General features: G+C 44.4%; 1 protein-coding gene and 1 long non-coding RNA gene across 3 annotated transcripts in view; both read right to left on the bottom strand.

Moving 5' to 3' along the window:
• Positions 1-14982, bottom strand: part of LOC142765465 (uncharacterized) — a 99861-nt gene that overhangs the window by 16565 nt on the left and 68314 nt on the right. The gene's annotated exons all lie outside the window — the stretch shown is intronic.
• On the bottom strand, positions 2243-13683 carry LOC142765462 (uncharacterized). Of its 2 annotated transcripts, none has more exons than XM_075866505.1 (5): positions 13174-13683; positions 8141-8195; positions 5912-5991; positions 2599-2758; positions 2243-2501 (listed from the first exon to the last, which is right to left on the bottom strand). In XM_075866505.1, exons 1-5 carry the CDS (start codon positions 13318-13320, stop codon positions 2392-2394), a joined length of 552 nt encoding a protein of 183 aa, XP_075722620.1. In that variant the 5' UTR covers positions 13321-13683; the 3' UTR covers positions 2243-2391. The 2 variants fall into 2 exon arrangements, with proteins under 2 accessions (XP_075722620.1, XP_075722621.1); XM_075866506.1 differs by having other exon boundaries at positions 8141-8203; positions 13174-13679.

Genomic DNA, 14982 nt, shown 5'->3' with positions numbered 1-14982 from the left:
ACCAGCGAGCACACGCCTAAGATTTCGCTCCATATTTTTCAGCCGCAACAGCAGAAGACGCTGTGACTGAAAGCACCGCGGATCCGTGCCGGCGCACTTCGGTACTCGTGTTGGCATCATTCTTTCATCGAAAAGAGAGGCACAACGAAAGATTGCGCTGTTGACGTCACCGGCTGTCACAGCGACGCTACACGGACACGGCCAACGAATTTTCTATGAGGGGCGTGAACCATCATTCGGCAGCAGCGGCATGACCAGCGAGCACACGCCTAAGATATCGCTCCATATTATTCAGGTTGGTGAATATTTTTTATGTCATTGTTCTGCTCTACGCCGCTGCTGCCAAGTGTTGAAATGTAGTTGTAGTGTGAAACTGCAGTGACATGTCACAATTACGGTGTTGTTCATGTCGTCTTGGACCAGAAGACGAACGCCCGCTTCTGGCTTGTTCAGAATGTAAATTCGCATTCCACCTAGGTACTACATGCTCAGGCGTTTCGGAAGAAGCGTGCAAAAAACGGGGGAAAAACATGGAAGTGTGATAAATACAAGACTGGCGGCCAGAAATCTGAGTTTGATGCGGAAGGGGTGTCAACTGATAGCATAGTAGCGCAGCAACTCCACTCACTTGAACTTAAGATTGATGCACTCCTAGCTTTCCAAGCAAGCTCCAATCAACGGAAACAGCTGTGCAGCTTCTGTCGAACAAATTTGATGAATTCAGTGAACGACTGCACGCCCAAGAAACAGCTACGAAAGATTTGTCGAAGAGAGTCGATAAGCTAGAGAAAAGTAAGGTAGATAAAGATGTGGCTTTGATGGCACATAATTTAGACAAGCTAGAATATCGTAGCCAACGCATGAACCTAGAAATACATGGCATTAGGAAAACGGAGGGTGAGGATCTTGTGGCAAAAGTGAATGAAATTGAGAAACAAATATCACTTCCCTCCCTCACCCGCAGTAATCTTGAGACCATCCATCGGCTACCCGCTAAGCCAGACAAGACTCGTGGCATTATTGTGCGCTTCATGAATCAGGAAACAAGAGACAACTGGCTCTCAAAGCGACGACAGCTAAAAAGCGAAAACAGTAACACATACATTTGTGAGAACATGACTCGACAGGCGCGAAAACTGGTCACTATGACCAAAGAATGGGCTGGGAAAACGGGTTTTGCATTCGTGTGGCATGCTAACGGTAAGGTGCTAGTGAGGCGAGCGGATGGCGAAAGAGCAGTGATCATTTGGGGAAGCGAGGACATGATACGTTTATCATGAAGAGTGGTAACAGTTGTGTATTTCTCCGCCCAGGCAGCACGCCGCCGTTGGACCAATCTTGGACCAACATCGGCTAACATCGGCACCGACGTCGGAAGTGCAACTTCTTCCAATGTCGGGCCGACGTTCAAGCCAATGATGGGCCGACGTTTTGCCGATGTTTTAGCCAGTATGCAACCAACATTGGGCCGACGAAGGCCCATCGTATTGCCGACAAAGCTGCCAATGTTCGGCCAACATTGGGCCATATTTCAGCCAATCACATGCCATTTTTACGCCGATGTTTGCTGCACGACGAATATTGGCTACGGATGTACGAACGACATTGGACCAATCCAGGGCCACATTGCAGCCAATCAAATGCCGTTATTACACCGATGTTTCCTGCACGACGAATATTGGCTACTGATTGGCTTGCCATTATGTAACCATTATTAGTAGGGAATTTTTCTTACCGGAAGATTTAAACAATATGCCTCGATGACCCGCTCTTGTAGCTTTGCAGCCCTGTATACTTGGGGCAACAGAAAATTGAATGCTGAGAACTGAAAGCAGTTACTCGATCTATTTCATCTTTTATACCTCATTCCCTTTGCTAACACTAGAAGTGCAGTTTATTTTTTTACCAATTTATCTTTTGCAATAGCGAGTGCTTTATTTGGTACTGGTATTTGGTACAGCAGATCGAAAAAAGTCGTTAGGAAGTAAATGTTGAAAGCGTATGTCCCCCACTTGCAATCCCCACATATGTCCTCCATATGGTAATCGAGAATATTCATAGTTTAGAGCATTTTTTTGTAACTAAAACATGGTGATGGTGCTTCCGACTCAGCATAAGCTAGCCGAACAGTGCACCACTGACAGTCTGCAGACTATTTATTCTTTTTTTTTATTTATTTGGTACAACAAAAAATGTATACATTGAAAAATATATATACACAACTAAAAAAGGTCCACTCTACTGCAGGTCAGGTTGCGTTGGGGGCACAGTGACAGTGGTGCTGTCAAGGCCCTGGCCGCTGTGGCTGGGCAGGAAGCCAGCTGCCGCGAGCAGCCGATAATCTGCACTCTGAGAGTGGGGATCGTCGGGCTGCTCCACAACAAATGCTTCTCAGAAGCGCCACTTACTGCCCCCACAGCGATCACCAGACCCTGGCAGCCACCTCTTAATAAAGTTGAGGGCCTCCGCCTGGTCGCACCCTGCTTTTTGGCAGATGACATCTGCATACAAGAACAGAAATACCATAGTACACATGAAGCACTGCAGTACAGAGAATACACAAGGGTACACACACATAAAACAATGAACAAGTCTAACCTGTCACTAATCTACAGAGCCTCAGGTTCACAAAGGCCCTTTTCCCTTTTCTGCCATGAAGGCTGTACAGCACTTGCACATCATGTGCCAATACAGCCTTCATGGCATTCACACCAATTTCTCGGAGGCCACGTCCCCCAATCTGCAGGAGGTGCTTGCGCTGTAAAAAAATGCAAGCATAGATGGGGTAAATGCAACAGCACATTGAAATGTTTTCATGATAAAAATCTGCAAGAAGAGGACACTAAAACAACAACTTGAATTTTTGGGCATCACAACATTTCATAGTTTTTTTACGCTAACTTCAACTCACTTGACCTAAAATAGTTTCCACATCAGCCCTCTCACACTCAGTGTGAGAACCTTTCAGAGTCCTTCTCTGAATGCAGTTTCGCTGTTATGAAATCAAATACAACACTATTATAACCCTTAATAAATATTGATTCTAGCTATGAAATAGTATAATTACTTTGTACAGTGCTCAAATTCCAATACACGTTTCTTCGAGGTTACAATGTCTTTGCCTGAATGTTGACCAGGAGTAGCTTCTACAGGTGAAAAACGATAAAATATATGGAATTCAAAAAGAAGCTTGGACATGTTTTTATTCAATGCATTGTAAGCAGAGCACAACAAGATAAATGAACATGATCAAAGCGTACTAAGAGGCAACCTTAGAGAGACCAAATCTTGGTCATCGATGAAACTGATAAAAAAATAAAGGTCGCACTAGATGGTCGCACTAGATGGTCGCACCATTTGCTGTTTATATTTCTCTGTGATAGCCAACAAAGAGGCGTGTCACTATAGAAATCTCATCACAATAAACAAAGGTGCATTTTTCTTCACACTGCGAAATTGGGTGCATGTTAGATTTTTAAAAAAGTAAGAAATCGGCTAACACAAGGCAGGGTGAACTGTAGCTCGAAGTAGAGAGAGCCGCAGCGGACACAAAATAGGGTGATACATGAACAAAATTACTGAATGTCTGTTTTAAGCAGGCTATTGCTAGTCACTGCCCATCAAACACACGATGCCGCCTACATCGTCTGCTAGCTTAGGACAGTTCACTCGGACTTCACAGACTATAGTAAATACAGTCGAATCTCATTAATTCCAACACACTTAATCCGAACTGACGCTGTGGTCCTATCAAAGCTATACCGCGCTCCGAAAATGCTCTCAGCACCCCGCCCAATCCTGCGGTGGCACTTCAGACACCTCATCGCTGCGCTTGAAGAAGAAAATGAAGAAAAGGAAAGAAAAGACTGCGGTGGAATGTTTGCCAAATGCCAATCTGCGACATTCCTGTGCCCCGCTTCGGCTTTTTCCGTCCCTGCCACGTAGAGACCCTTCTCCTCTTAACACTGCGCATGAAGAGAAAGAGGGGAAAAAAAGCTGTCGCAGAGAGTAGGCTCTCTCATGCCGATCTGCAACGCGCCGGTGTCACGCTTCCCTGTTTTTCGTTCCTGCTATGTAGAGACCCTTCTCCTTTCAACATCGCGCATGAAGAGAGAAAAAAAAAGCTGCCGCGGAGTGTTTCTCTCTCGAATGCCGATCTGCTTTTCTCCAGGTGGAGACGCTCCTCCATTCTCATCATGTGCTGGCCACGCTCCGACTGCAGCGCAGATGGTAACAGTGGAAACAGTTGTCTTCGAAGAGTGTCAGCACTGGACATTGCCGCGCGCAACTTCTTTTGCCAGGAGAATACTGAAGCCGAAGTACAAATGCTTTGCAAACTGCACGCAAAACTTGTTGACTCGTTGCAAGGCCAACGTGTACAGACATGTATTGACTACTTTAATTAATGACGGATGTCCTGTAATTTGTGAATAAAACTTCTCCATGCACATGCATCACTGCATGGTGAGCCCTCCGCTCGTTTACCGTATTTACTCTATTCTACCGCGCCCTCGATTGTAACGCGCGCCCGGTTTCCACGACAAAAAAAAAAAAAACTAAGACATCGGTTGCAACGCGCACCCTTTTTTCTCGTTGGCCCGCTTGATCACACCACTCGCGAAAACGACTCTTTTTGAGAGCATCTTCCGTTTAAATATGAAGTACGGGGGAAGCTTATGCCTATCTGACGTGCAACAGAGCATCGCTGTCACTCTAGTTTTACCGTGGCCCTATGTCAGTACACAAACTTGCTTCGCCCCCTTCTCTTAGACGGTTGTGGTGCCAGGCATGTAGAAGTAAAGAGGCGTGTGATCGGCATTCCCGATTTGCCCAAGCAGGTAGCCGTTGTTGTGCCGCAAGTTTAGGAGGAACCTCTGAAGACTCTGAAGCTTTTCTTCGTACTCCTCCGGCAACTTCCAGCATATGCCCGTTCGCCTTCGGAGGGAAAAGCCTTTTCCCTTCATAAAGTTCGTTAGCCAGCACCTGCTCGCTTTAAAATGGCTCTGCATTAGCACTTTTTCTAAGGCTAACTGCATAGCCTGCACTTGGAGCAGTTCTGTCGTCACGGGCCGCTGTGCCGCTCACTGCTTAATCACATACTCGCCGAGCAGCTCTTCAATTTGTGGAAACCGACCCTGCTGTGGTCCACTGAAGCCTTTGCGTGAATCTTTGCTGTCGACAATATTCTGCTTTTGTTTCCGCCAGTCCCGCATGCACGTTTCGGGAACTCCGAATGACCGCGATGCGGCCCGATTTCTGTCCGTTTCGGCACACGCGACGACTTTTCTTTTAGAAGCAGCATTGTGGTGCACTCGTCGAGTTTTTGGAGTCGGCCCTACCATGCCGTCGATGCTAATGTACTACAAGATGACGAACTCCTCAGCACACGTATGAAGTGCCGCGCATGGGAAACACATAGGCAGAAATGACCGACGCGCCATGCCGACGCACGTAGGAGGCGGCCATTTTGTAAGTGGCGATGGCAATAGAATGACCATATTCTTTTTTTTTTCGTACTCGATTCTAACGCACATGCGATTTATGAACTCTCTTAACCGGAAAAAAGGTGCGTGTTAGATTCAAGTAATTACGGTAACTTTCATTAATTTGAACAAATTTTTTGGCCTCTTTGAGTACAAATTATTCATATTCGACTGTAGTACAGTGGCTCATGAGATAACCTGACTAGTTTGTTTCCCGAAACACAGTATCTTGAAGCAGTACTAAATTTCTGCATGTTACATAGGCATATTAAAAATCAAGAAATATACACCAAAGCCGCAGCCTCAGCTTTACTCTGCACAGCTGCCTCTGCTGCCTCCACTTCTCCAATTGTACCAGCAGGCAGCCGGGGAAGGTCAGAGGGGCGCTGTGCTGGCTGGGCGTGCTGAGGCACGGACAAGAGCCGTACCTTGTGCTTCAGCTGTCGCACCTCCTGCAGAACCTCTCTTTGTTGCTGCCGGATGCCAAGTTGGATCCGTAGCAATAGAGCTGAAACATACAAGAGTACATACCATATTTACTCGCACAATTTGCATCCTCACATAATTTGCTCACCAGTATAATTAGCCAGCCTGCTTTACTACAAGAAACTTTTTGCTCGCATACTTTGCCCTCCCCAACGAGCCCGAGCCACCTTGCCAGCACACACACAGACACATTTGACTTCATGATGCTCTGGTCAGGCACATCTCTTGTCGAGCAGGCGAGTGCAGTCTTACACAATGGACTGATTGCAAGGTCCCTTCTTCCATGAACTTTTATGCTTTCCCTAGAATATCGAACTTGAAAACTGAAACCTGTTTATGTGTAGTCCGAAATGCCTAAAGGTTTGCCTCCTATCTTCCCACCTCTTCCACGGCAAGAATGTATTCCCGAGACACAGCACAGATGTTGAACGCGTGCAAGGACCTGTCACATCAACTAGATGAGGCAGGTTTTCGCACTCATTTTTTTTTTCGGTTTCGCCATCTGGCCATTGCGTTTTTACCGTTCCTTGTGATAGGCTACAATAATTATATACGAGGCAGATTGCTGTTATAAAGCTTACCGAAGAAAACTGAAACCGTGCTACCGCTAAGCACATCAGCGTGGAGTTCTTCGACATGCAATATTCAGTATGGGAGCCAGCAGAAGAGTGCGTTGAATAAGACTTAGCATAGAAGCTTGGGTGTGTTGGTTAGATATCGGAGGGAACACAACGCAATAGAAGACTGTGACAAGGAATGGACACACACACACATGAAGGGCGACACACACAGCACTGTGTTGGCATCGCGCTTCCTTGTCTGCATCTTACTTTACGTTGGGTTCCCGACAATTATTGGAGAGTACTTATGTTCTCTGGTATAACCCTGTCGTGGGAACTGGTTTTTGTGAGCACTGTTCGGAAGAACTTCAAGAAAATGGGGGCATTTGAACAGGCTTAGCAAACAAATGACAATCCGCTTTGAGACAGCTGTGACAGCGCCTGCAACATATATTCCCAGTTGAGCTTTTAGGCCAGCGATTCCTACTAGCTTTGCACATGACCGGATTGACAAAAAAAGTACACATAATACGCGAGTATATACCGCATTTGACTCTGTAGCTTTGATGAACCAGGCAGATACACAAATTTATCCAAAACTCCATTGATTCTGTTGCAAAATTATTCAAAAAACAAATTGCGATGTTATCCATGTTACTATACGATTGTGGCACTTTACCATTGCAGCTTTCCAGGAGGCACACATAGTGCAGCGTTAGTTCACCACTCGCAGTTAATTGTATGCAGTAGGTTGCTCACAGCAACTGACTGCATGCAATGGTGAACATCTTGCATGCTTGCACCGCTGTTTCAGCATGCTGGCTGCTTCCCATACGGCTATCAATTGATGTTCACAAAATTGGGAAGATCAAGAAAGACTACACAGTGCCTTCTGGACACCCTATACTCCAAACCTCCAGCCAACAAACAAACAAAAGAAACAGAAGTATGCAAATGAATATTATTCCTAATGCAGCTGGAATGGAGTGTAGTTTTCACCAATTCTGTGTGTTAAGTCAATATGGAGTGAGTTAACTCCATAAAGTAGCTTTTCTCATAACAGTGTTCACTCTATTGTAACACAAGGAGTGACTTCATAGCATCTAGAAGGAAAAATAGAATCTTCAATATTTGATAGAAATGTGAGGCTCTACCTTAAAACAACAATATTCTGGAAGAAGAACTCATTACATTCGAAAAAAAAAAGGTAGCACAGTTGATCCCCTTTACAAGAGACACTGATGTAACAGACAAACGGGGATAAGAGGCACCAGTGTGCAGGCTGACATTTGGCCCATCATGCATCAGGCACTCCGTAGATGCGCCTGTGCAGCCGGGAGCCCTGCAGTCAAGCATGCTGAGCAAGACTGTTGACCACTGTACAATGACACATTGCCACAAAATTTCAAAACTTCATTTCACAGACTTCTGCAAAAGCTTCTTCCACTCTTGCATAATTTTTGCACAAGCTTCTCTCATTCTTGCGTGATTTTCGTCAGAACATATAAGTGTTGGAAGTTGTATGTCCCCAAAAACTTGCACAATACAAATAGCATACATTAAAGTCTATCACTTAATACGTGCATAGTGTAACAATGAAAGGAAACTCACGCATGGTTTGCTCCGAGCCTTCCCCGTGCGGTGCCTCCTTGAGCCTTGGAGAGCACTGTACAGCTAGAGCAAAGTAGCATCAATCCAGTGTTATGGCAGGTTAACAAGACAACAAAACTAACGCCCATATTCATAAACGCTACCCGACTGGACTTTCACCCTTCACTTGACAGAGTTGAGCACTGTGCCGCTGCTCGTTTGAAAGCGACGCTGCACTACTCAAGAATCACAGCACATTATTGCTGACATGCAGCAATTTTCTCTGCTTAGAGACGGCGCTCCCATCAGCCATCTCAAGTGAAGGTGAAGCGTTGAGTGGAGGGACGTTCTAGAATACGGGGGTAAGATTGGTTGCAAGAACACTACAATAGACACACTTAATTTTTACACTTCATCTATATTGTACAGCTACACACATTCTGCATCCTTATAATGCAACATATACATACAGGCTTATAAAGTAAACACTGTAGGCTGCTCAAATAACACCTACACAAAAAAATTACCCAAAAGTGGCCATGCGCAAAGTACTTTTATTTGAAACTCACAAAACTTTTGCGGTGATGGAGAATAAATAAGACAGGTTACGCTTGGAGGCACATGAGACCTTCGCAGCTTTCATAAAGTACAAAAAACAATATGGTATGTGTGTGTGTATGTACGCATGAAGCTTCAGCCTTTACATACAGTTTCTTGAAAGAATCGACTATGAATTTTATGGCACCTGTGTCCTTCAGCGCAATTGAAAGCCTGCTGATCAGTGTGTGCAATTGTGGAAGTTACATGGAAAATGGCGTGAAACACCTAAAATCAAATTTTTCTAGCTAGGAAATATGCAGCTGTGTATATACAACACATGCTGCAAACAGTGGGAGGTGACCACAAGAATGATTTGAGTGTAAGCGGCAGTATTCCGCATTCATGCACCCCGCGATTTTCAACTGTTGCCCAAAAGCAGCACCACTTCAGCGCGCTACTTTTTTTTTTACATCATAAACAGCACGGAATACAGCGAGGATGAAAACAACTTATGCAATTAAATTTTGAGCACTATTTATGGTGCACATGATTGATTGATTGATATGTGGGGTTTAACGTCCCAAAACCACTATATGATTATGATAGACGCCGTAGTGGAGGGCTCCGGAAATTTAGACCACCTGGGGTTCTTTAACGTGCACCTAAATCTGAGCACACGGGCCTACAACATTCCCGCCTCCATCGGAAATGCAGCCGCCGCAGCCGGGATTCGAACCCGCGCCCTGCGGGTCAGCAGCCGAGTACCTTAGCCACTAGACCACTGCGGCGGGGATGGTGCGCATGAAAAAAAAAAATAGGCCTTTGTACAACGACGAATTCATAATTTGCCTTCACGGACCTTCTGTTAGGCTGCACCACATACAGATTTTTTGTGGCTTTCAAAAGAGATTTGAAAAAAAAAAATAATAACCGTGTTTACTCTTGTCATGAGCGCACTCACTAAGTCACCCTCATTTCAGTCGCCAAAATTTAGAATTTTTTTTTTCTTCCACATATTAAACACACACCTTACGTTCATCCGCTGAAGTCCCACGGGCTCCCCCCCCCCTTGCCGCCTTCGCTCCCTGCCACGTGCCATTTTATTTTTGTTTCTATTTGTTCACGGAACGTCCCCTGTCTTTTTTAATTATCTCTTGTAACATATGTGGCATTATCTTGTTCCCGAGGTGCCACAGGTGCTCTGCTATGTAGATGCACCATTAAACTAGTATTTTTGATCAACTGTGCATTTCTGATGTTTACCTTGCAAGTACGTAAAACTGGCATGCTTCTTGATCTACGATACACATGTGGCTTGTCTCACTTTGAAGGAAAAGTTAGCATACAATGGTGTAAATGCTTAGAATTTGAAATATTGAGGCAGCAGCACACCGGAGATGATCATATGGTAAAGAAACAAGTGCGGCCTTATTACTGGCAAGTTGTCACTTATATGTACAAATAAATTTTGCGAGCTAAAAAAAGTACAAAAGCACAGTGAGGCTATGATGTGGTTCAACCTGTGGATTCGCTTCATTTATCACGCTATATGATGAAGCTTCCTTTGGTAAAACTGCTCAGATAAGAAAAAAAATTTGCTGTCCAATACAGCAACTATACAAAGTGTGCACGTGCATCTCGCAGCACCTTTTCGTCACTTCCGAAATGCGCCACCAACATGCCCGGGCACCAACCGAATCTATCGCCTACAACTGCCATGTTGTCTCCTCGTGCTTGCACCCGTTTAGTTTTGCCTCACGATGCAAGTTTGAGAAATTATGAGCTGCTAGTGAGGCAAGTTGATTTAGTAGTCCACGCAGAGGGAGCAGAGCTTAGGGTGTTTCTTTGCTGAAAGTTATAACCTGAAATTGAGAACGCACATTCCGATTTTCCTAAATGTACCAGCATATTTGGCTGGTGCAGATTAACAAAAGCTACTTAAAGAAACTTTGCAATATTTGCATCTTCAGGTGCAACTTCATTACGGGTAAGTGCCATAGCCAAGTATTTACCTGCAAACAGATATAGCTTACCAAGATACTGTACATACAAACTTGTCCGCAGTTAAAATCATGATGGCGAGGAAGGCGGTTAAAATCGTGATGGCGATCGTGGAGATTTGGTATTGCATTGAAACAAACTATAAAGAATGGGAAACAATATTAGTTCACTTTGAAGTATAGCCGATCGGTTCAAGTTGGGCGTCAGGCTTTTTTTTAATCAGTCAATTAATTCTATACACGGTCTCTATCATGTTCAGTGACTCCACTGTACATTAGCGTACAACAAAAGCAAAATACAAAGTGAAAAGTGTGTTAAAGCATACGCGAAAAATAAAGTAATGACTGGCATTACCGCGGCACACACCACGCAAAGTTGCTATCTGCCTTGTATAATATTTTCCTCGACTATTTCCACAAATTGCAATCAAAGAGGCTCAAGCTCAACATCAGCACTGTTTAAAACACTTGGGGGGGGGGGGGGGGGGGCATTGCTACTTTGGTGGCGTAGGCCGTGACAATATATTCATAATATTATATCTCTTGTAAACTTGCCTAGCTCTGCACGACTAGTTTTCGATGGGAGCAGCTGCGCTTCGCACATCCACTCTTAAAATTGCGGCTCGAGAGATTTTGAGCTTTCACTTGTTTTTGGGCCAGGCAATTTGTAGTGAAAGCAAGATAATAGGCCCTCATAGGTTGTGGCGGGCAGCCGGTGTACACCGTGGCTGGTATATGTGTCGCACATCTTGATTATCTGGTCTTGTATCGAGTGAACGAGCGAGGCCTTCCTAATCCAATGAGCTCGTTAAAGTAAGACAACAAAAAACCACAATGCTTCCACATCGTTCACAGCAACAGATGACGAGCCCCCAACAAACCGCACTGCAGCACGTAAACTGCCGTAGGGTACCCAGGGAGTTACCCGGGCATGGCGGGAGAGGGCGACAACGGCAGAAGTGACATCACAGGAACACTATGTATAAAGGGGACATTTAAAGACTTTTTTCACATTTTTAAACTTCGTGCACTGTTCTGTCACAATTTATAGCTCAGAATAGTTGTATTTTGAAAAGGGCACTAATTCATAAGCCAAATGGTTCAAGGATGGGTGCATTTAGGGGGCCCATTCTACGTTTTACTTATGCCCTTCAAGAACTTGCTTACAGGGCCAAAGTCCTGTTTCAGAAAGAACACGCTAGTGCGTGGCCAGCAGTCCGTCAAGCATTAGTGCTGGTGAGATTTGGAAATGCAGCGCATGAGCATCCTCATCTGCTACTTCTCTGCTCATGCTCTCGGGGCTTACTTGCGAGGCACGGTCCTTCGCACTTTTCATTTTCACACTGTAAATCAACTGATACCAACTCTGCCTTCCATTATTTAATAAACCAATATTTCATGGTCACGAGGACGAGCTTAAAATGTTTGCTACATCAGACCTGAACAGCATTTTGAGTCATCGAAACTTGCTAGTTGCAGCGAGCATTATGCAAAAAATATGATGTGCTTTACGGTGACAACTTGCAAAACACTGCAGCAACGATTAAAATCATGCATTTTTTGTGCTCACAGGAAATCCCTGAAGCAGGAGGCACTGGGCTAGATAAATTGCGCAGCTAAAATACGGATGCGCTTTCCAATGCTGTCATGCGTACAGGCGGAGAAATGGCAGACAAAACTGGGCGCACCCCGATTCTATGCACATGCGTCCCATTCACAAGCCTCGCTGCCAGTTAGCACCACATGGCTCACTGTCCATGAGCTCGCTTGTTTCCTGTAACAGTGGACCATACGGTACACCTATTTAAAAAAGAATATAGAATGTATATAATGCAGCATCTGATGAAGCCATGATGATGTGTTGCTGATGAAATCTGGAACTCTGGTTAGTACCCTTATTGTTAACCAGCCGACCGACTAGCAAAAAGATTTGCGACTGAAATGATGGCATCTACACCTGCCGTTAAAGGGACACTGAACAAAGTTTTTGCCGCCGAGATTTTCAGCCAAAGCAAAAGATTGGGCCATGAAATTCATAGACAATAATAATTTCAAGCAGAAACTAGGAAACATACTGAATTTAATGAGCCTTTTACAAAATGCCGCGTCTAGCTCTTAGACACGGCGTTTTCTAAAAGGTCGCGACATTTATTTTTCAAGTTTTTTTTTTGTTATTCAAGACAAATCTACGGTGCATTGTTCACAGAAAACAAAATTGCCTCGGTAAGATTTCTTTGCGAGCAGCTTACTAATTTTAAGGCAGGCGCATTGATTCGTGAACTGAAGGATGCGAGTGATCGATCTTGCCTGCTAGTGGCTAGGCGACAAAGGCTTTACCTCATGTCCTGGTGTAGCTAAGTCACGCAAATGGAGCAGAAAATGTGCATTATCATTTATTTCACCTAAATATCACACGTATGTGACTTATTGCCGGCGACAGGTGATCAGGATGAAGTCGACAAGTTGCAAATCTGAACAAGAATTCACCCGAATGAAAAACAAACCTATACTCACGTGCACGGTGAAGTCGAACATGTCGTCCGTCAATGTTGTCGCTGATGCACGAAGGAAAAGAGAAGAGGACAAGCGACGGGGTCGTCTCTTTCTATAAAGTCGGCAGAACTGCCAGAACGGCCAACACAAAAGGCATCGGGTTGACATTCCTCCATCTGGGCATCAGTCGCTCCACCCGGGCATGCAGCTGCTACTGGTTCTACTACTATCCTCTTCCCCGTGCCTCTTCCCGACATTGCAGTGTTGCTGCCATACTCGCGAACCTTTTTAAATTAAAGCACGCAATCATGTATTATCGTGCGCCATACTAAACTTAAAAACAGTGCGCCGGTACATGAGATCACAAAGCGCGGTCCACGCCATCACAAGAGCAATTAGAGAAATGAAACAAAGAAAACAAAAATGTATAAAATATTTTGTCTCAATACGATCCGCAATCCAGTTTGCTGCAGCGGCTTTTGGCTCTGTATGAACGGCCAAGCCAGTGCCAAGCCAAGCTTGCGTCCCTGATCAGCTGTCTGTTTGTTTCCATCGAGAATTCAACAGTGAACTGGCAATTTGTTTAGATGATATTGCTGAAGGGCTTGAAATTGAATATTTCTCTACGTACTACTGCTGTACTTTTCCTCTCTGTTTCCTGATCACAGTGATGAGATTGAGGAGGTTACAATTTAGAAAACAGCAAGTGCAGCTCAAGCATTGCTAGTATCGCTGTTTCGGTAATAAAATGTTACAAAGATTTTGCCCCGCGACCTACTTGCCGTGTTCGATCACCCAGTAGAAATTTACTATGCCGCATTTGAAAGAGTTGAATAAAATTGCAATATTACGAAAGAAAGGCTCTGAAGCAACATCGCATTTTATCAGGCCTACACCTCCCACACCTAGACGAGTAAAACTCGTCGATATTATCTTGCAAAGCTGTGTATAATATTTAAAACACATTCTTTAGCCCACGATGAATTGTTCTCTCGTGTGGCTTCTCCATTTGGTACTGCCATGTTAACTTACAAAGGCAACTTTCCATATTTAGTCTCTTTAGATGTTGCAAAAGCTTGACACGTGGTGTGTATGCCATACTCCTCGTAACCTGGGTCCGCCTCTTTAAACAGCGTCGCATTTTATTGTTCGCAATTGTGTTTGTTTTATACTGTAAGCGAGCTGTGTGATTTCATCAATATTCACGAGTATTCCCTGACTATACAAACACGTGCGTCTTATTTGGTGCGGTGCACGTTTGTATGTAGCAAAAAATGTCATTTCGTCAGCGTGTGTCTGCATACACTTGCATGCCCTGCAGTACGTGTACATAATTAATGCAGTAAGGACTGCAATGCATAGCCTTGCATGGGACATCTATTCCATGCACCCTCAGAGAAATGTTGTTTGTTATGAGCCTACTGTTTATCATTACATTTTTTTTTCGTTAAAGTTTCATCTCCATATAAAGCAGCTGTATACAGGCACGAGCTTCAGCAGCTTCCTCGTTGTTCCATTTTAAATAAAAACACCAAGCCTACCCGAATCAATGATCTGTTTGCTATCATTACTGTTATGTGTTCTACGATGTACACAAGGACAGTAGTATACAAAAAATAGGGAGGGAATTGAATGCCCTGCCTGCATGGCTGCGCCGTTTCACAAGATCAGGCGCTGCGCTGTGAAGCTTCCTACCGGCCTGCAGAAATTCAAGGGAGCGTACAATAGCGTGGTTCAAGAGGACTTGTGGGGAATACTAGACACACTGGGTGTAAAAGATGGAGTCACTAATCGTTTAAAGGAAATATATAAAACTAACGAGGTAGTTAA

Source organism: Rhipicephalus microplus, chromosome 6, assembly GCF_043290135.1.
Source record: "Rhipicephalus microplus isolate Deutch F79 chromosome 6, USDA_Rmic, whole genome shotgun sequence".
Lineage (NCBI taxonomy): Eukaryota > Metazoa > Arthropoda > Arachnida > Ixodida > Ixodidae > Rhipicephalus > Rhipicephalus microplus.
Note: the sequence above shows the minus strand (reverse complement) of the source record. Positions and strands in the feature narration are given on the sequence as shown.

Excerpts from the sequence above, each read along its gene's own strand:
- LOC142765462 (XM_075866505.1), bottom strand. The coding sequence starts at position 13,320 with ATGTCAACCCGATGCCTTTTGTGTTGGCCGTTCTGGCAGTTCTGCCGA. Across the intron at positions 8,196-13,173 it reads TGTTCGACTTCACCGTGCAC|TGCTCTCCAAGGCTCAAGGA; the intron begins GTGAGTATAGGT and ends CTAGCTGTACAG. Across the intron at positions 2,759-5,911 it reads TGCGACAGCTGAAGCACAAG|CGCAAGCACCTCCTGCAGAT; the intron begins GTACGGCTCTTG and ends ATTTTTTTACAG.